General features: G+C 47.9%; 1 protein-coding gene and 1 long non-coding RNA gene across 3 annotated transcripts in view; one reads left to right on the top strand and one right to left on the bottom strand.

The window, feature by feature from the left end:
- LOC140393999 (uncharacterized) overlaps window positions 1–21,376 on the top strand; it is a 120,591-nt gene that overhangs the window by 79,435 nt on the left and 19,780 nt on the right. The window lies entirely within an intron of this gene.
- LOC140393998 (ectonucleotide pyrophosphatase/phosphodiesterase family member 7-like) overlaps window positions 16,394–21,376 on the bottom strand; it is a 132,723-nt gene continuing 127,740 nt past the window's right edge. The window contains exon 6 of the mRNA XM_072480740.1: window positions 16,394–16,906. Coding sequence (XP_072336841.1) covers window positions 16,843–16,906 — 64 coding nt within the window. The 3' untranslated portion in view covers window positions 16,394–16,842. The remainder of the gene's footprint in view (window positions 16,907–21,376) is intronic.

Genomic DNA, 21,376 nt, shown 5'->3' with positions numbered 1-21,376 from the left:
AATCCGCTCTAGCTTTATGAACCCCGCCATATCATTTATCCAGGTCTCCACCCCCGGGGGCTTGGCTTCTTTCCACATTAGCAATATCCTGCGCCGGGCTACTAGGGACGCAAAGGCCAAAACATCGGCCTCTCTCGCCTCCTGCACTCCCGGCTCTTGTGCAACCCCAAATATAGCCAACCCCCAGCTTGGTTCGACCCGGACTCCTACTACTTTTGAAAGCGCCTTTGTCACCCCCACCCAAAACCCCTGTAGTGCCGGGCATGACCAAAACATATGGGTATGATTCGCTGGGCTTCTCGAGCACCTCGCACACCTATCCTCCACCCCAAAAAATTTACTGAGCCGTGTTCCAGTCATATGTGCCCTGTGTAATACCTTAAACTGAATCAGGCTTAGCCTGGCGCACGAGGACGACGAGTTTACCCTGTTTAGGTCATCTGCCCACAGCCCCTCCTCGATCTCCTCCCCTAGCTCTTCTTCCCATTTCCCTTTTAGTTCGTCCACCATAGTCTCCCCTTCGTCCCTCATTTCCCTATATATATCCGACACCTTACCATCCCCCACCCATTTCTTTGAGATGACTCTGTCCTGCACCTCTTGTGTCGGGAGCTGCGGGAATTCCCTCACCTGTTGCCTCGCAAAAGCCCTCAATTGCATGTACCTGAATGCATTCCCTTGGGGCAACCCATATTTCTCGGTCAGCGCTCCCAGACTTGCGAACTTCCCGTCCACAAATAGATCTTTCAGTTGCGTTATTCCTGCTCTTTGCCACATTCCATATCCCCCATCCATTCCCCCCGCGGCAAACCTATGGTTGTTTCTTATCGGGGACCCCCCCAATGCTCCGGTCTTTCCCCTATGTCGTCTCCACTGTCCCCAAATCTTCAGTGTAGCTACCACCACCGGGCTCGTGGTGTAGTTCCTCGGTGAGAACGGCAATGGGGCTGTCACCATAGCCTGCAGGCTGGTCCCCCTACAGGACGCCCTCTCTAATCTCTTCCACGCCGCTCCCTCCTCCTCTCCCATCCACTTACTCACCATTGAAATATTAGCGGCCCAATAATACTCACTTAGGCTCGGTAATGCCAGCCCCCCCCTATCCCTACTACGCTGTAAGAATCCCTTCCTCACTCTCGGAGTCTTCCCGGCCCAAACAAATCCCATGATGCTCTTTTCTATCCTTTTAAAAAAAGCCTTCGTGATCACCACCGGGAGGCACTGAAACACAAAGAGGAATCTCGGGAGGACCACCATCTTAACCGCCTGCACCCTCCCTGCCATTGACAGTGCTACCATATCCCATCTCTTGAAATCTTCCTCCATCTGTTCCACCAACCGCGTTAAATTTAGCCTGTGCAATGTGCCCCAATTCTTAGCTATCTGGATCCCCAGGTAACAAAAGTCTCTTGTTACCTTCCTCAACGGTAGGTCTTCTATTTCTCTACTCTGCTCCCCTGGATGCACCACAAACAGCTCACTCTTCCCCATGTTCAATTTATACCCTGAAAAATCCCCAAACTCCCCAAGTATCCGCATTATTTCTGGCATCCCCTCCGCCGGATCCGCCACATATAGTAGCAGATCATCCGTATATAAAGATACCCGGTGTTCTTCTCCTCCCCTAAGTATTCCCCTCCATCTCTTGGAACCTCTCAGCGCTATCGCCAGGGGCTCAATCGCCAGTGCAAACAGTAATGGGGACAGAGGACATCCCTGCCTTGTCCCTCTATGGAGCCGAAAATATGCCGATCCCCGTCCATTCGTGACCACACTCGCCACTGGGGCCCTATACAACAGCTGCACCCATCTAACATACCCCTCTCCAAAACCAAATCTCCTCAACACCTCCCACAGATAATCCCATTCCACTCTATCAAATGCTTTCTCGGCATCCATCGCCACTACTATCTCCGTTTCACCCTCTGGTGGGGCCATCATCATTACCCCAAACAGCCTCCGTATATTCGTGTTCAGCTGTCTCCCCTTCACAAACCCAGTTTGGTCCTCGTGAACCACCCCCGGGACACATTCCTCTATTCTCATTGCCATTACCTTGGCCAGGACCTTGGCATCCACATTTAGGAGGGAAATTGGTCTGTAGGACCCGCATTGTAGCGGATCCTTTTCCTTCTTTAAGAGAAGCGATATCGTTGCTTCAGACATAGTCGGGGGCAGTTGTCCCCTTTCCTTTGCCTCGTTAAAGGTCCTCGTCAGTACCGGGGCGAGCAAGTCCAAATACTTTCTGTAAAATTCAACTGGGAATCCGTCCGGTCCCGGGGCCTTTCCCGTCTGCATGTTCCTAATTCCTTTCACCACTTCTTCTACCGTGATCTGTGCTCCCAGTCCCACCCTTTCCTGCTCTTCCACCTTGGGAATTTCCAGCCGATCCAAAAAATCCATCATTCTCTCCCTCCCATCCGGGGGTTGAGCTTCATACAATGTTTTATAAAATGTCTTGAACACTTCATTCACTCTCTCCGCCCCCCGCTCCATCTCTCCTTCCTCATCCCTCACTCCCCCTATTTCCCTCGCTGCTCCCCTTTTCCTCAATTGGTGTGCCAGCAATCTGCTCGCCTTCTCCCCATATTCATACTGTACACCCTGCGCCTTCCTCCATTGTGCCTCTGCAGTGCCTGTAGTCAGCAAGTCAAATTCCACATGCAGCCTTTGCCTTTCCCTGTACAGTCCCTCCTCCGGTGCTTCCGCATATTGTCTGTCCACCCTCAAAAGTTCTTGCAGCAACCGCTCCCGTTCCTTACTCTCCTGCTTCCCTTTATGTGCCCTTATTGATATCAGCTCCCCCCTAACCACCGCCTTCAACGCCTCCCAGACCACTCCCACCTGAACCTCCCCATTGTCATTGAGTTCCAAGTACTTTTCAATACATCCCCTCACCCTTAGGCACACCCCCTCATCCGCCATTAGTCCCATGTCCATTCTCCAGGGTGGGCGCCCTCCTGTTTCCTCCCCTATCTCCAAGTCTACCCAGTGTGGGGCATGATCCGAAATGGCTATAGCCGTATATTCCGTTCCCCTCACCTTCGGGATCAATGCCCTACCCAACACAAAAAAGTCTATGCGCGAATAGACTTTATGGACATAGGAGAAAAACGAGAACTCCTTACTCCTAGGTCTACTGAATCTCCACGGGTCCACACCTCCCATCTGCTCCATAAAATCCTTAAGCACCTTGGCTGCTGCCAGCCTCCTACCAGTCCTGGACTTCGACCTATCCAGCCTTGGTTCCAACACCGTGTTAAAGTCTCCCCCCATTATCAGCTTTCCCGTCTCTAGGTCCGGGATGCGTCCTAGCATTCGCCTCATAAAGTTGGCATCATCCCAGTTCGGGGCATACACGTTTACCAAAACCACCATCTCTCCCTGTAATTTGCCACTCACCATCACGTATCTGCCCCCGTTATCCACCACTATAGTCTTTGCCTCGAACATTACCCGCTTCCCCACTAATATAGCCACCCCCCTGTTTTTCGCATCCAGCCCCGAATGGAACACCTGCCCCACCCATCCTTTACGCAGCCTAACCTGGTCTATCAGTTTCAGGTGCGTTTCCTGTAACATAACCACATCTGCTTTAAGTTTCTTAAGGTGTGCGAGTACTCGTGCCCTCTTTATCGGCCCGTTGAGCCCTCTCATGTTCCACGTGATCAGCCGAGTTGGGGGGCTTCCCACCCCCCCCCCCCCCCTTGCCGGTTAGCCATCATCTTTTTCCAGCTTCTCACTCAGTTCCCACGCAGCTGTATCTCCCCCAGGCGGTGCCCCCCCGCCCATCCTCTCCCGTACCCACTCCCCCCTTTCCCCAGCAGCAGCAACCCAGTAATTCCCCCCTCCCACCCCCCACCCCCCCGCTAGACCCCCCGCTAGCGTAATTACTCCCCCCATGTTGCTCCCAGAGGTCAGCAAACTCTGGCTGACCTCGGCTTCCCCCCGTGACCACGGCTCGCACCGTGCGACGCCCCCTCCTTCCTGCTTCTCTATTCCCGCCATAATTATCATAGCGCGGGAACCAAGCCCGCGCCTCTCCCTCGGCCCCGCCTCCCATGGCCAACGCCCCATCTCCTCTCCCTCCCCACCTCCCCCCATCACCACCTGTGGGAGAAAGAAAAGTTACCATACCGCAGGATTAGAACATAAAACCCCTCTTCGCCCCCCCCATTCGCCCCACCACTTTGTCCAAACGTTCTTTTTCATAATCCACTCATTCCAGTTTTTCTTCTACAATAAAAGTCCACGCTTCATCCGCCGTCTCAAAGTAGTGGTGCCTCCCTTGATATGTGACCCACAGTCTTGCCGGTTGCAGCATTCCAAATTTTATCTTCCTTTTGTGAAGTACCGCCTTGGCCCGATTAAAGCTCGCCCTCCTTCTCGCCACCTCCGCACTCCAGTCTTGATAAACGCGGATCACCGCGTTCTCCCATTTACTGCACCGAGTTTTCTTCGCCCATCTAAGGACCATTTCTCTATCCTTAAAACGGAGGAATCTCACCACTATGGCTCTGGGAGTTTCTCCTGCTCTCGGTCCTCGCGCCATCACTCGGTATGCTCCCTCCACCTCCAACGGACCCGTCGGGGCCTCCGCTCCCATTAACGAATGCAGCATCGTGCTCACATATGCCCCGACGTCCGCCCCCTCCACACCTTCAGGAAGGCCAAGAATCCTCAGGTTGTTCCTCCTTGCGTTGTTTTCCAGTGCCTCCAACCTCTCCACACATCGTTTCTGGTGTGCCTCCTGTATCTCCGACTTCACCACCAGGCCCTGTATATCGTTCTCATTCTCGGCTGCTTTCGCCTTCACGACCCGAAGCTCCTGCTCCTGGGTCTTTTGTTCCTCCTTTAGCCCTTCGATCGCCTGTAGTATCGGGGCCAACAACTCTTTCTTCATTTCCTTTTTTATCTCCTCCACGCAGCATTTCAAGAACTCTTGTTGTTCAGGGCCCCATATGAAACTGCCACCTTCCGACGCCATCTTGGTTTTTGCTTGCCTTCCTTGCCGTTGTTCCAAAGGATCCGCTGCAATCCGGCCACTTTCCTCTCCTTTTTCCATCCGTGTCCAGGGGGAACACCCTCCTGGTTTACCGCACGGTGTTTTTAGCCGTTAAAATTGCCGTTGGGGCTCCTATCAAGAGCCCAAAAGTCCGTTTCACAGGGAGCTGCCGAAACGTGCGACTCAGCTGGTCATCGCCGCACCCGGAAGTCCCAGTATGATAGAATTTAACCTGCAGTTTGAGAGGGAGAAGTATTACAATTGAATAAAGGTAACTACAAAAACATGAGGGAGGAGCTGGCCAGAGTTGATTGGAAAAAGGAGCCTAGCAGGGAAGACAGTGGAACAGTACATTAGGAATTTTGGGGTTTATTTGGGAGGCACAACAGAAATTCATCCCAAGGAGGAGGAAACATGCTAAGGGGTGGATGAGGCATCCTGACTGACGCGGGAAGTCAAGGACAGCATAAAAGCAAAAGAAAAAGCATACAAAGTGGCGAGTATTAGTGGGAAGCCTTTAAAAGCGAGCAGAGGACAACTAAAAAAGCAATCAGGGGCAGAAGATGAAATATGAGTGTAAGCTAGCTAGTAATATAAAAGAAGATCGCAAGAGATTTTTTTTAATACAGAAAAGGTAAATGATAGGCAAAAATAGTCATTGGACCACTGGAAAATAAGGCAGGGGAAGTAAAAAATAGGAAACAAAGAAATGGCAGAGGAAATGAATAGTTACTTTGCATCAGTCTTCACGGTGGAAGACACCAGTGGGATACCAGAACTTCAGGAGAATCAGGGGGCAGAGGTGAGTGTAGTGGCCAACACTAAGGAGAAAGTTCTGGGGAAACTGAAAGGTCTGAAGGTGGATAAATAATCTGGACCACATAGAACCCAGGGTTCTAAAAGAGATAGCTGAGGAGATTGGAGGCATTGGTGGTGATCCTTCAGGAATCACTGGAGGTAGGGACTGGAAAATGGCAAATGTAACACATCCCTGTTTAAGAAGGAGGGAGGCAGAAGATGAGAAATTATAGGCCGGTTAGCCTGACTTCGGTCATTGATCAGATTTTCGAATCCATTATTAAAGATGAGATCGTGGAGTACTTGGGAGTGCATGAAAAAATAGGACTGAGTCAGCATGGCTTCGTCAAAGGGAGGCCATGTCTGACAAATCTGTTAGAATTTTTTGAGGAGGTAACAAGGAAGTTGGACATAGGAGAACCAGTGATATATTTAGATTTCCAGAAGGCCTTTGAGGAGGCTGTTAAATAGGTTAAGAGCCCATGGTGTTCAGGGTAAGATCCTGGCATGGATAGAGGATTGGCTGACTGGCAGAAGGCAGAGAGTGGGGATAAAGGGGTCTTTTTCAGGATGGCATGCGGTGACTAGTGGTGCGCCTCAGGGGTCAGTGTTGGGACCACAACTTTTCACAATGTACATTAATGATCTGGACGAAGGAACTGAGGTCATTGTTGCTAAGTTTGCAATGATACAAAGCTATGTAGAGGGGCAGGTAGTATTGAGGAAGCAGGCGGGCTGCAGAAGGACTTGGACAGACTAGGAGATTGGGCAAAAAAGTGGCAGATGTGAAAAAGTGTGAGGTTATGCCCTTTGGAAGGGGAAATGGAGGCATAGTCTATTTTCTAAATGCGGAAATGCTTAGGAATTCAGAAGCACAAAGGGACTTGGGAGTCCTTGTTCAAGATTCTCTTAAGGTGGGGCAGCACAGTGGCGCAGTGGGTTAGCCCTGCTGCCTGACGACGTCGAGGTCCCAGGTTCGACTGTCCCAGGGTCACTGTCCGTATGGAGTTTGCACATTCTCCCCGTGTTTGCGTGGATTTCGCCCCCACAACCCAAAAAGATGTGCAGGGTAGGTGGATTGGCCACGCTAAATTGTCCCTTAATTGGAAAAAATGAATTGGGTACACTAAATAAAATTTAAAATTCTCTTAAAGTTAACGTGCAGGTTCAGTCTGCAGTTAGGAAGGCAAATGCAATGTTAGCATTCATGTCGAGATGTAATTCTGAGGCTATATAAGGCTCAGGAGAGACCCCATTTGGAGTATTGTGAGCAGTTTTGGGCCTCGTGTCTAAGGGAAGATGGGCTGGCCTTGGAAAGGGTCCAGAGGAGGTTTGCAAGAATGATCCCTAGAATGAAGAGCTTGTCATATGAGGAGCGGTTCAGGACCCTGGGTCTGTACCCGTTGGAGTTTAGAAGGGTGAGGGGGAGGGCAGCACGGTGGTACAGTGGTTAGCATTGCTGCATACGGCGCTGAGGACCCAGGTTCAAATCCCGGCCGTGGGTCACTGTCCGTGTGGAATTTGCACGTTCTCCCCGTGTCTGTGTGGGTTTCACACCCACAACACAAAGATGTGCAGGATAGGTGGATTGGCCATGCTAAATTGCCCCTTAATTGGAAAAAATAATTGGGTAGTCATAAAAAAAATGTTTTAAAGAAGGGTGAGGGGGATCTTATTGAAACTTACAGGATACTGAGAGGCCTAGATAGAGTGCACGTAGAGAGGATGTTTCCACTGGTAGGAAAAACTAGAACCTGAGGCCACAGCCTCAGACTGAAGGGACGATCCCTTAAAACAGATGAGGAGGAATCTCATCAGCCATAGGGTGGTGAATCTGTGGAACTCTTTGCCGCAGAAGGCTGTGGAGGACAAATCACTGGGTGCCTTTAAAACAGATAGATAGGTTCTTGATTAATAAGGGGATCAGGGGTTATGGGGAGAAGGCAGGAGAATGGGGATGAGAAAATATCAGCCATGATAGAATGGTGGAGCAGACTCGATGGGCTGAATTGTGAAGTAATGGGTTAAGAGACATTCCAATTAGTTGTCTCATTTATGTTAAGTATTCAATAATTGACACTGATATGTACAGAGGCTTCAGGTGACCTTTGTGTCAGATGATGTGAAGATAGAGTTTTGTGCAGAGGCTGTTAAAGTGAAATAAAGGTGTTTGTAAAAAGGAGCAGTACCTTTGACTCTTTATACAACAGCAGCTAAACATCTAACAAATGGTAGCAGAAGATGGTTGCTGTGCAAATGTAAAGGGTTGAAAGATACAACTTTTCCCGACCAAACCAAGAAGTGAGTGAGAAGAGAAAAAAAAAATATGGCTGAACCTAGGATAAAGATGGCCAGATATGACTACCCCCCCTTATTTTATTCATGACCAATGGAGAAGTGCAGTAGTTATGTGGACTAAGGTAACTGCCTTGGGAAAAATAAAACAAGGTATGGCATTGGCTCTTTCTCTACCTCATGACAGTAAAATCCGAAGCAAAGTGTTTTCTGAGCTGGAATTGGAAGAGTTAGACTCAGAAGAAGGTCTGGAGACTCTATTACGTTATGTGGATAAGATTTATAAAAAGGATGACTTGTTACATGCATATGTAGCCATCTGGAATGGCTACTTACAACAAGAAACATGGACATTCGCAAAGCCCAAAGGGAAATATGGCCAATGTAAGATTCAAGCAGGCACAGAGCCTGAATGTATAGAGCAGAGAATCCAGATAGCATCGAAAACACCAGCCGATTAGCATTTTAATGACCCATCTCCGTAAGACAAAGGACTGATACTCAGGTATCCGATACGATTCCAGACATTTCGGCGCCACTCCCCTTAGTAAGGAAGCATGAACAGCAAGGTCAATGCCCTCTTAGGACACGCCCAGCCATCAAGGCACCCACCCCTTTATTGGCTCAGATCGAAGGCAGTGATCGAGAACTGCCCAATTAATTGGGTCCAAACCTGAAGGACCGCCCAAAAGTGCGCAAAACCCCCCAAGGATAAAGAGAGACGCTGCCATGTGTTCGATCTCTTTTGGACCTGGCGCTCTGGCAAAGTCTATCTCCAACTGCAGCACCACGACCAGAAGCAAGTCCAAGTTCAACGCTCGCTACCAGAAGGATGAGTCTAGCTGAACCGCAGTTACTTCTCCAGACCCAGCAGATCCAGATTCGAACAAAGGCCACTGTTCCTCTGACCTAAGCCGGGTGCCTGAAGTTAAGTACATGTTGTCATAGTGTTAGGTGTAATTTAGCTCGTAGTGTTTATGTTGCATGTATAAGTTAATCTTGTGTGTAAATAAAGTATTATTGAACTTGAACTAACTAACTGGTTGTTGGGTCTTTGATCGATATCCGGTTGAACCTTGTGGTGGTATCATTTGATACCTGGCGACTCTGAAAGCAATACAATATCAATATCTAGACAAAAGAAGGGCGACCAAGAAGGACTGCCATATTTATGGAGTAAATATAGCAACATTATTGGCGACCTCTGATGGGACTCGACCCAGAAGTGATTTTGTCACTCTGAGAGAACCCACAAAACGTTTGAATTAGATCCCAATTGGAAAAGTGAAAGAAACCACAAGTGTAAAACCAGTATCAATCAAACCTCCAAGATTCGGAAGTGTGTAGTAATTTGCATGCGTACTAACAGGGATATAAGGTAAATTCGTTAGATTTTGTTGCGTAAAACTTTCGGGAGTTGTGTGAACCGGAAAATAGCTTAAGCCATACCCGCTGTTTGCATCATCGCTTTATTCCCCCCTGCCCCAAATTCACAGTAGAGATACAGAGATTACGGTAGAGATACAGAGATTACGGTAGGAAAAGACATAATCGTAGAAATGGCAATGAAGGCAATGGAACGCCATATGTACCCACAGCAACCCGAGGTCGCAGCAACCAATTGAGCAGAGCAGTGTCCCATATGGGAAGTGGAAATTAGGAAGTACCTAAAGGGGAAAGGATGGCCCCTATGGTCTGAGGTTTGTGCAAATGAAGAGACAGGTCCTGGTAGTATAGGACAAACTTGGTAGGATAAGCTGACCGAGATCCATAAAAAGAGTTTAGGTAAAGTTTGTAAGCCTATGGCAATCGTGTCCTGTTTGGCACAATTGCGAGGCACAGAGGAGGTCGTGAGGATGCTCCGCAGACAGCTTGTAGAGAAAGAGAAGAGTAGTGAGGGAAACGTTAGTGAATGCGAAAAAGTAAATGAGCAACTCTGAGAGCAGCTAGCAGCGAAGGACAAGGAGATGGCTGATGTCAAACGGGCACACCAATCTTGTCCAATGGGGCCTAACTAGTGCTTTATAAAGCTTCAGAAGTACATCCCTGCTTTTATATTCCAAGCCTCTTGAGATAAATTACAACATTGCATTTGCTTTCTTAATTACGGACTCAACCTGCAAGTTTACCTTCAGCGAATCCTGGACTAGAACTCCCAAGTCCCTTTGCACTTCAGCATTATGAATTTTGTCACCATTTAGAAAATAGTCCATGCCTCTATTCTTTTTTCCAAAGTGCAAGACCTCGCAATTGCCCACGTTGAATTTCATCAGCCATTTCTTGGACCACTCTCCTAAACTGTATAAATCTTTATGCAGCCTCCCCACCTCCTCAATACTACCTGCCCCTCCACCTATCTTTGTATCATCGGCAAACTTAGCCAGAATGCCCCCAGTCCTGTCATCTAGATCGTTAATATAGAAAGAGAACAGCTGTGGCCCCAACACTGAACCCTGCGGGACACCACTCGTCACCGGTTGCCATTCCGAAAAATAACCTTTTATCCCAACTCTCTGCCTTCTGCCTGACAGCCAATCATCAATCCATGTTAGTACCTTGCCTCGAATACCATGGGCCCTTATTTTACTCCGCAGTCTCCTGTGAGGCACCTTATCAAAGGCCTTTTGGAAGTCAAGATAGATAACATCCATTGGCTCTCCTTGGTCTAACCTATTTGTTTTCTCTTCAAAGAACTCTAACAGGTTTGTCAGGCATGACCTCCCCTTACTAAATCCATGCTGACTTATCCTAATCTGACCCTGCACTTCCAAGAATTTAGAAATCTCATCATTAACGATGGATTCTAGAATCTTGCCAACAACCGAGGTTAGGCTAATTGGCCTATAATTTTCCATCTTTTTTCTTGTTCCCTTCTTGAACAGGGGGGTTACAACAGCGATTTTCCAATCCTCTGGGACTTTCCCTGACTCCAGTGACTTTTGAAAGATCATAACTAACGCCTCCACTATTTCTTCAGCTATCTCCTTTAGAACTCTAGGATGTAGCCCATCTGGGCCCAGAGATTTATCAATTTTTAGACCTCTTAGTTTCTCTAGCACTTTCTCCTTTGTGTTGGCTACCATATTCAACTCTGCCCCCTGACTCTCCTGAATTGTTGGAATATTACTCATGTCTTCTACTGTGAAGACTGATGCAAAGTACTTATTTAGTTCCTCAGCTATTTCCTTGTCTCCCACCACGAGATTACCAGCGTCATTTTGGAACGGCCCAATGTCTACTTTTGTCTCCCGTTTGTTTTTAATGTATTTAAAGAAACTTTTACTATCATTCCTAATGTTACTGGCTCGCCTACCTTCATATTTGATCCTCTCTTTCCTTATTTCTCTCTTTGTTATCCTGTTTGTTTTTGTAGCCTTCCCAATCTTCTGACTTCCCACTACTCTTTGCCACATTATAGGCTTTCTCTTTTGCTTTGATGCATTCCCTGACTTCCTTTGTCAGCCATGGCTGCCTAATCCCCCTTCTGACAACCTTTCTTTTCTTTGGGATGAACCTCTGTACTGTGTCCTCAATTACTCCCAGAAACTCCTGCCATTGCTGTTCTACTGTCTTTCCCACTAGGCTCTGCTCCCAGTCGATTTTCGTCAGTTCCTCCCTCATGCCCCTGTAGGTACCTTTATTTAACTGCAACACCTTTACATCTGATTCTACCTTCTTTCTTTCAAATTGCAGACTGAATTCTACCATATTATGATCACTGCCTCCTAAGTGTTCCCTTACTTTAAGATCTTTTATCAAGTCTGGCTCATTACATAACACTAAGTCCAGAAAGGCCTGTTCCCTCGTGGGCTCCATCACAAGCTGTTCCAAAAAGCCCTCCTGTGAACATTCAATGAATTCCCTTTCTTTGGGTCCACTGGCAACATTATTTACCCAGTCCACCTGCATATTGAAGTCCCCATGATCACTGTGACCTTGCATTTCTGACATGCCCTTTCTATTTCATGGTGCATTTTGTGCCCCTGATCCTGACCCCTGTTAGGAGGCCTGTACCCATTATAGTTTTTTTGCCTTTGTGGTTCCTCAACTCTACCCACACAGACTCCACATCATCTGACCCTATGTCGTTTAGTGCTATTGATTTAATTTCATTCCTAATTAACAAGGCAACCCTGCCCCCTCTGCCCACCTCTCTGTCTTTTCGATAGGTTGTGAATCCCTGGATGTTTAAATGCCAGTCCTGAACCCCCTGCAACCACGTCTCTGTGATGCCTACCACATCATACCTGCCAGTCACAATCTGGGCCACAAGCTCATCTACCTTGTTCCGTACACTGCGCGCATTTAAATATAGCACCTTTAATTCTCTATTGACCGTCCCTTTTTGTTTACTTAGTGTGGTGGACCTTGGTTTACTGAGCCTTTCCATACACTGTGTCATATTTTGTGAGATGGGAACTCTCCTGAGCTCTGTCTTTTCGTGCTTTTTTGTATTCCTAAGCAGCTACGCTTCCCACTGATTACTTCACCTTTTGGTTCCCTGACTTTCCCTTCCCCCTCAATCTCTAGTTTAAAGTCCTATTGACCACCCTATTTACTCTTTTCGCCAGAACACTGGTCCCAGCTCGGTTCAGGTGGAGACCATCCCAAAGGTATCGGTCCCTCCTGTCTCAAAACTGATGCCAGTGTCCCATGAAAAGGAACCCCTCTTTCCCACACCAATCTTTCAGCCACGTGTTAACTTCCCTTATTCTTGCCTCCCTATGCCAATTTGCACGTGGCTCGGGCAGTAATCCAGAGATTATGACCCTTGAGGACCTGTTTTTTAATTTGAATCCTAGCTCTTTATAATCTCTAAACAGGTGCTCTTTCCTAGACTTGCCTATGTTGTTGGTACCGACATGGACCACAACAACTGGATCCTCCCCCTCCCTCTCCAGTATCCTTTCAAGCCGGTCAGAGATGCCCCGCTCCCTAGCACCGGGCAGGCAACATACCATGCGGGACTCTTTATCCTGCTCACAAAGGATACTATCTATCCCCCTGATAATAGAATCCTCTATAACTACAACTTGCCTATTTACTCCCTCCCCTTGAATGGCCTGCTGAACCATGGTGCCTTGGTCAGTTGACTCATCCTTCCTGCAGCCCTGTTCGCCATCCACACAGGGAGCAAGTGCCTCGTAGCTGTTGGACAGGGTCAAGGGCTGAGGCTCCTGAGTTCCTGACTGCTGGTTCCCTTTACCTGCCTGACTTGCAGTCACACCCTGCTGTCCCTGGCCACTGGCAGGACTACTTACTCTGACAGGTGTGACTGCCTCCTGAAACACAGTGTCCAGGTAAGTCTCCCCCTCCCGGATGTGCCTCAGTGTTTGAAGCTCAGACTCCAGCTCATCAACTCTGAGCCGGAGCTCTTCGAGCAGCCAACACTTGTGGTCGCTGCAGCTCGCAATGGGATCTGCCAGCTCCCACATCAAGCAGCTCAAGCACATCACCTGACCAGCCATCTCTAATTAATTAATTAGTTTAATTTAAATTTCCCCCGTGTCATTGACCTGAATACATTTCCTCAGCCGCTCACACACCCCTTCATCAGCCAAAAGTCCCACATCCAACCTCCAGTGCGGGCGCTGGTTACTGTCTTTACTAACCTGCAGGTCAACCCAGTGCGGAGCATGGTCTGAGATTGTAATCGCCGAGTACCCCGTGTCCACCACCCTAACCAACAAGGCCCTGCTCAAAATAAAGAAATCAATCCGGGAATACGCTTTATGCACGTGTGAGTAGAAGGAGAACTCCTTCACCCTCGGATGCCCAAATCTCCATGGATCCACCGCCCCCCCCCCCACCCCCGCCCCCATCAGCTCCATGAACCCTCTTAGTTCCTTTGCCGTTACTGGCACCCTGCCCATTTTCGAGCTTGACCGGTCCAAGCCAGGGTCCATAACTGTGTTGAAGTCCCCTCCCATGACCAACCTGTGCAAGTCCAGGTCTGATATCTTCCCCAGCATCCTCTTTATAAACTCCACATCATCCCAATTTGGAGCATACACATTTACTAATACCACCTGCACTCCCTCTAGCTTCCCACTGATCATAATGTACCGACCTCCCACGTCCGAGACTATTCTACCCGCCTCAAACACCACACGCTTATTGATCAGGATCGCGACCCCTTTAGTCTTTGAATCTAGTCCCGAGTGAAAGACCTGACTGACCCAGCCTTTCCTCAGTCTAACCTGGTCCGTAACTCAAAGGTGCGTCTCCAGCAACATTACCACGTCCGCCTTCAATCTCCTAAGATGCGCGAACACACGTGCCCTTTTGACCGGCCCATTTAACCCTCAAACATTCCAGATGATCAGCCTAGTTGGGGGGCTCATTGCGCCCCCCCCACCCCCCGCTGATCAGCCTTCCCCTTTCTAAGGCCCGCCTCCAGCCCATGCTCCGTGCCTCCACCGGTCCATCCCCAGGCAGCCCCCAACCTCCTCTCTGTCCCTCAGCCCAAGTCCCTCCCTCGTCAGCAGAACTTTCACCCCCCTCCCCCCCTAGTAACAACACCCTGTAACCCAACCACTTTACTAAACCAAACATATGCACCCCCCGCCCCCCCCCCCCCCCCACTGCACTTCTGAGAGCTAGCTCGCCCAGCTAGCTTGGTGGCCCCCATCCCCGGCGCCAGAGAGTCTCCCACCTATTGTTCCCTCCCCACCCTTCCCCCCGCTCAATCAAACTCCAACATCAAACAATCCCATACAATTGCCCAACAGAAAAAATCCAAGGTCAAAACAAGCACACCTCCATGCCCCAACAGTGCAAATGAAAACCTTAACTCACTCAGCTCTACCGCTGGTTCCACATCAATGCAAATGACTCACAAACAACTTCCATGAAACGCAAAACGAGAAGCCTTTTACTAAAACAGAAACAAAAGAAAAAACAAAAACATGAACGTTGCAGCCAAGTTCAAAAGCACATCACCTGCCTTTTCTTTTTCGCAAAATCCAACGCGTCCTCAGGCGACTCGAAGTAAAAGTGCTGATCCTCATATGTGACCCAGAGATGGGCTGGGTATAACAGACCAAACTTCACCTTTTCATAAAAAGGATCAACCTGATCTGGTTGAAGCCTGCTCTGCTCCTGGCCACCTCTACACTCAGGTCTGGTAAACCCGCAGGATGCTATTGTCCCATTTACAGCTCTGTGTCTGCTTGGCCCGCTGTAGAATGCGCTATTTATCTGAGAACCTGTGGAATCTCACCACCATTGCCCTCGGGGGGGTCTCCCATTCACGGCTTCCTCGCGAGTGCTCTGGGAGCCCTGTCCACCTCCAAGGGCCGGGAGAATGCCCCATCCCCCAGCAGCTTCACAAACATGTCTGCGATGTCTGCCCCAGCGTCCGTTCCTTCGGATCCCTCCGGGAGCCCGAAGATCCTTAGGTTCTGCCGGCGGGACCTATTTTCTAGGTCCTCCACCTTCTCCAGGAACTTCTTCTGCTGGTCCCTCAGCATCCCCACCACCAGCTCCACCACAGTCTGATGTTCCTCCTGCTCAGCCAGCGCCTTCTCCACCTTCTGGATCGCCTGATCCTGGGCGTCCAATCTGTGCTCCAACCGCTCAATTGACTCTTTTATTGGGTCCAAGCAGTCCCGTTTCTGCGTAGCAAAACCTTCCTGAATGACTTGCATCAGCTGCTCCATAGACTGCTGGGTCGACAAGCCAGAGGTACTAACCTCCGCCATGCTGTCTTCTGTTGCAGCTACAGCCCAAGCCTTCTCTATCTTTTTGTTTCTGCCCTTGCGAACACTTCTAGTCCTCCTCTCCATGCACCAAAGTGGGAATTCAAACGGAATGCATCCGTTTTACAATTCAAGTCCGGTAGAAAAACGGGGAAAAGGTCCAAAAGTCCGACCAGGGCGGGAGCCATCAAATGTGCGACTTACTCCTTCATAGCCGCCACCGGAAGTCCATTGAGTCACTCTGTTGACCCAGATATTCTACACTGCCGTCTTGTCTCAATGCATAAGACAGGCATTTGGAGTGTGTCGCTTGTTTCAGACAGGAGGGCACTATAATAGGCAAATTGGGATCCTGCGACGTGCATCGAACTTTAGGACCCAGATCACAATTTTGAAGTGCAAAGGAGTGAACCTCCTTCCCTTCCACACCCAACACCAGGCCTGTCACTCCAGATTCACATCAATGTGGTTGACTCTTAATTGCCCTCTGAATTTGCTGAGCAAGCCACTCAGCTCAAGGACAGTTAGGTTTGGGCAATTAATGCTGCGCTTGCCAGTGACTCCTGCATTCCAGGAAAGAATAAGGGAAAACACCTTGCCAATTTCACTTCCTTTATTTGTAAGTTTCTATCATTTCAAATAAGAAATCTTTGAGTCTTATATCCTCATAATTGTGCTCAGAATAATCAATTCTATTTCCTGTAACAAGCAACTACAGGTGTTATCTCAATCTCTGAATATCATTGATTGTTGTTCCAGCCTTAGGATAATAGCAGAATGAGGTTTTATCTTAGCATGCAGTTTGATCACATCAATTTATGCAAAGAAACATTTAATCAAATTGTCTCCTTTTTGAAAGCAAAAATTTTAGCACCATTCATTCTGGGGATGGACCCCTCTCAATGGGAACAATCAAACAAGAAAGATAAATTCCCCCAACTAACACAATGGCATTTCAAGATTGCTTTTACAAATGGATTTCAAACATTCTTTAAATATTTTTATAGCCGATAAATTAGCTGAAGTAATCTTTTCAGATGGACTTCAAAACGGTGTTGCTGAAGTTTCACATGCATTGGTGTGTCGGGCAGGATTTCCTTGTTTCGATCTGATAAATAAGAAACAAGTTAGATATTACGTTCCTCAAGCAAAAACATGCTTAGATCACATTAGTTCAGATAAAGTAAAAAACAACTTTTTAGTGGACAAAGTATAAGTTCCACTACATTATTTTCTCAATTCTGCATTGACTGTTTTTAATGAGTTTCAGTGGCTTTCTTGACATATTTTTGAAGTAGCTGCATCCCATTTTTAAAATAAAAGGCATAGTATCTAATTAACACTGACCATATATGGTGTGAGAAAAAACTGGAATGCACTGCCTGGAAGTGTGGTCGAGGCAGGTTCATTCGAGGCATTCAAGAGGGCATTGGATGATGATATGAATGTGCTAGGGTAGGGGGGAAAAGCAGAAGAATGACACTAAGGCAGAAAGCTCATTTGTACAGCCGGTGTAGACATAATGGGCCAAATGGCCTTCTTCTGCTCCATCACAATTGTGTGATTCTGTGACAACATTTATAGTTAACCGATAGTTAACTACTAAATATCTTGCAGATTATTAAGGACGTGATTCAGCAAACCGTGTGTGATGGGAATATTAGGTGAATGCACGCGAGCCCCAAATTGGGGGCTCCACCCAGCGCAATCTGGATCTTGCCCAGCTAAATAAGCCTAAAATATAATTTAAACACCTGGACGCTGAACTCATCCAGCTCCTGGGACTTAGTTTTAAGTCTGCTGAATCGCACCCTACTATTCGGTTTGAAAAAAAAGTATCAATACCTTTGGAATTCTCATCAGGCTAATCTTTTAATTATTTGATCTGTTGCTGATCAAAGCTGTTGCTTTGTCTCAGTTCTCAATTTTTGGCTTGTAACTATGACTTTATGAGTGCATTTTGAGTACACTTGACAATTTAGAACCTGAAAGTATAAACTGTTTCAACTTTGTGATTTCTAACTCATGAAGCCCAGATCTTCCACGGAGCGACAATCACCATGGGTTACCACTCTGTTTGAAAATAGATTCAATTCCACATTTATTGCTGGGTCCTCAAACCCCGGCGCCTCTAGACACATGGAGAATAATGTTTGCACTTTTAGAAAGGGAACACAACACTAGCATTTGCGGGGGAGGGGAGAGAGAAATAGGACATGTCTACTAACTGCCTTATGGTAAGCTCAAATTTCAGTGTGAATATATATATTTTTAAAATGTTTTTATTGGTTTTCACATTTTATGTTACGGTATGCTAAATTACAAGTTGTATAACCGCACATAATACATAGCAAAAACAACAAAGGAAAGATTAAAATTACAAAAGAGAAAAGCCAAAGAGAGAAAAAGAAAACAGAAACAAATAAAGATCATTATATACATTTACAAGTACTTCACTCCCCTCCCTCTGTGGCCGTGGTCCCCCTTTGGCCAATTTGCCTCTGTTGTACTCCCCTGTGTGACCCGAGCCTTTATTAACTGCCGTATTTTTGTTGTGCATTCTGTTTTTTTGTGTGCCCTTGGGCCGTCCCCTGCGGTTTAGTCACTTGTCCCTCACAATCTTTTTTGTGAGCCTTCGTGCCCCTTTCCCTTCTTTCTCCTCCCCCACCATTTCCTTTTCCTTATGTTCCGTGGCTTGTCCGTGTCTACCCCCTCCCTCCACGCTCTACTGGTTGCTGGTTACGAACAGGTCGTGGAACAAGTTGGTGACATCCTGTGGAAGCCCTCTTCTGATTCCCGGATGGAAAATTTTATCTTCTTCAGTTGGAGGAATTCTGACAGTTCGGATAGCCAATCTGCAGCTTTGGGTGGTGCTGCCGATGCCAGCTGAGCAGGATTCTTCAGCAGGCAATGTGGGATGCAAAGGTTAGGGCGTCGGCCTCCCTCCCCATTGAGAGTTCTGGCTGGTCTGAGACCCCGAAGAATGTCATATTTGGGCATAACTCCACCCTCCCCCAAAACATTGGTCATTGCCTCAAGGAAGGTTGTCCAGTACCCGACAAGTCTGGGGCATGCCCAGATCAAGTGGGTGTGGTTGGTGAGTCACCCTGGCACTGTTCACATTTGTCCTCCACCTCCGGGAAGAACCTGTTCATTTGGGTTCTGTGCACCACCTTTAGCTGCAATAGACTCAGCCTTGCGCATGTGGAGGTGAAGTTCACCCTGTGCAGTTCTTCGACCCAGAGTTCCCTCCCCTACTTCTATGCCTACTTCTTCCTCCCATTTTTCCCTTCTCTCATCCAGGGGGAGTGTACCTCCTCCAACAGTCGCTCGGCCATGTCCCCACAATCCCCCTTCCCTAGGTTACCTGCAACAGTTCCTCAACTAGCGAATGTCCTGGTATCTGGGGTATGTCACCATTTTCCTACGGAGGAAGTCTTTGGACCTGTATGTGTCTCAGTTTGTTCTTTGGGTGCTGGAACCTCTCCGTATGTTCCTCCAGCGTTGCTAGTCTGCAATCTGTGTACATGTCTCTAACCCTCATTGTCCCCTTGTCCTGTCTCCACCTTTTGAAGATGGCGTCCATTGTTGCGGGCGTCAACCTGTGGTTGTTACAGATGGTGGACATTTCAGTCAGGCCAAAGTGCTGCCTCATTTGAGACCACTTTCGGAGCGTGCCTCCTTTTGTACTTGGTCGGAGGGGATGGAAGTGCTGTCGTGACTAGGGCTCTGAGGGATGTCCCTATGTAGGAACTCACCTCCACCCTCACCCATTCTGCTCCCAGTTCCTTCACCGATCCCCTCATTTTCTGCTGTGGCTGCCCAGTGGTAGTAGGTTTGGGAAGGTCAGGCATCCATGTTTCTTCCCTTTGTAGGACCCTGTTTTGTTGGAATCTCGGGTTCTTCACCCCCTCCTCCTCCCCTCCTCACCCCCCCCCCCCCACACGCACAAACACCATGGTTAGTTTGTCTACCGTGTTAGAACATAGAACATTGCAGCGCAGTACAGGCCCTTCGGCCCTCGATGTTGCGCCGACCTGTGAAACCACTCTAAAGCCCATCTACACTATTCCCTTATCGTCCATATGTCTATCCAATGACCATTTGAATGCCCTTAGTGTTGGCGAGTCCACTACTGTTGCAGGCAGGGCATTCCACGCCCTTACTGCTCTCTGAGTAAAGAACCTACCTCTGACATCTGTCTTACATCTATCTCCCCTCAATTTAAAGCTATGTCCCCTCGTTCGAGACATCACCATCCGATGAAAAAGTCTCTTACTGTCCACCCTATCCAATCCTCTGATCATCTTGTATGCCTCAATTAAATCACCTCTTAACCTTCTTCTCTCTAACAAAAACAGCCTCAAGTCCCTCAGCCTTTCCTCATAAGATCTTCCCTCCATACCAGGCAACATTCTGGTAAATCTCCTCTGCACCCTTTCCAATGCTTCCATATCCTTCCGATAATGCGGTGAACAGAATTGCACGCAATACTCCAAATGCGGCCGCACCAGAGTTTTGTACAGCTGCAACATGACCTCATGGCTCCGAAACTCAATCCCTCTACCAATAAAAGCTAACACACCGTACACCTTCTTAACAACCCTCTCAACCTGGGTGGCAACTTTCAGGGATCCATGTACATGGACACCGAGATCTCTCTGCTCATCCACACTGCCAAGAATCTTACCATTAGCCCAGTACTCTGTCTTCCTGTTATTCCTTCCAAAATGAATCACCTCACACTTTTCTGCATTTAACTCCATTTGCTACCTCTCAGCCCAGCGCTGCAGCTTATCTATGTCCCTCTGTAACTTGTAACATCCTTCCGCACTGTCCACAACTCCACCGGCTTTAGTGTAATCTGCAAATTTACTCACCCATCCTTCTACTCCCTCCTCCAGGTCATTTATAAAAATGACAAAAAGCAGTGGCCCCAAAACAGATCCTTGTGGTACACCACTAGTAACTGGACTCCAGTCTGAACATTTCCCATGAACCACCACCCTTTGTCTTCTTCCAGCTAGCCAATTTCTGATCCAAACTGCTAAATCACCCTGAATCCCATGCCTCCGTATTTTCTGCAGTAGCCTACCGTGGGGAACCTTATCAAACGCTTTGCTGAAATCCATATACACCACATCAACTGCTTTACCCTCATCCACCTGTTTGGTCACCTTCTCAAAGAACTCAATAAGGTTTGTGAGGCACGACCTACCCTTCACAAAACCGTGTTGACTATCTCTAATCAAATTATTCCTTTCCAGATGATTATACCTCCTATCTCTTATAAACCTTTCCAAGATTTTGCCCACAACAGAAGTAAGGCTCACTGGTCTATAGTTACTGGGGTTGTTTCTACTCCCCTTCTTGAACAAGGGAACAACATTTGCTATCCTCCAGTCTTCTGGCACTATTCCTGTAGACAAAGATGACTTGAAGATCAAAGCCAAAGGCTTGGAGATGTAGATCGTGAGGGAACTGAGCAGGAAGAGGAACCTTAGCAGTATGTTCATTTTGCTCATCTGCACTCTCCCTGCCAGTGAGAGTGGGTGTGTGCCCCACCTCTGCAGATCCC

The sequence above is a fragment of the Scyliorhinus torazame genome, chromosome 17, assembly GCF_047496885.1.
Source record: "Scyliorhinus torazame isolate Kashiwa2021f chromosome 17, sScyTor2.1, whole genome shotgun sequence".
NCBI lineage: Eukaryota > Metazoa > Chordata > Chondrichthyes > Carcharhiniformes > Scyliorhinidae > Scyliorhinus > Scyliorhinus torazame.
Note: the sequence above shows the minus strand (reverse complement) of the source record. Positions and strands in the feature narration are given on the sequence as shown.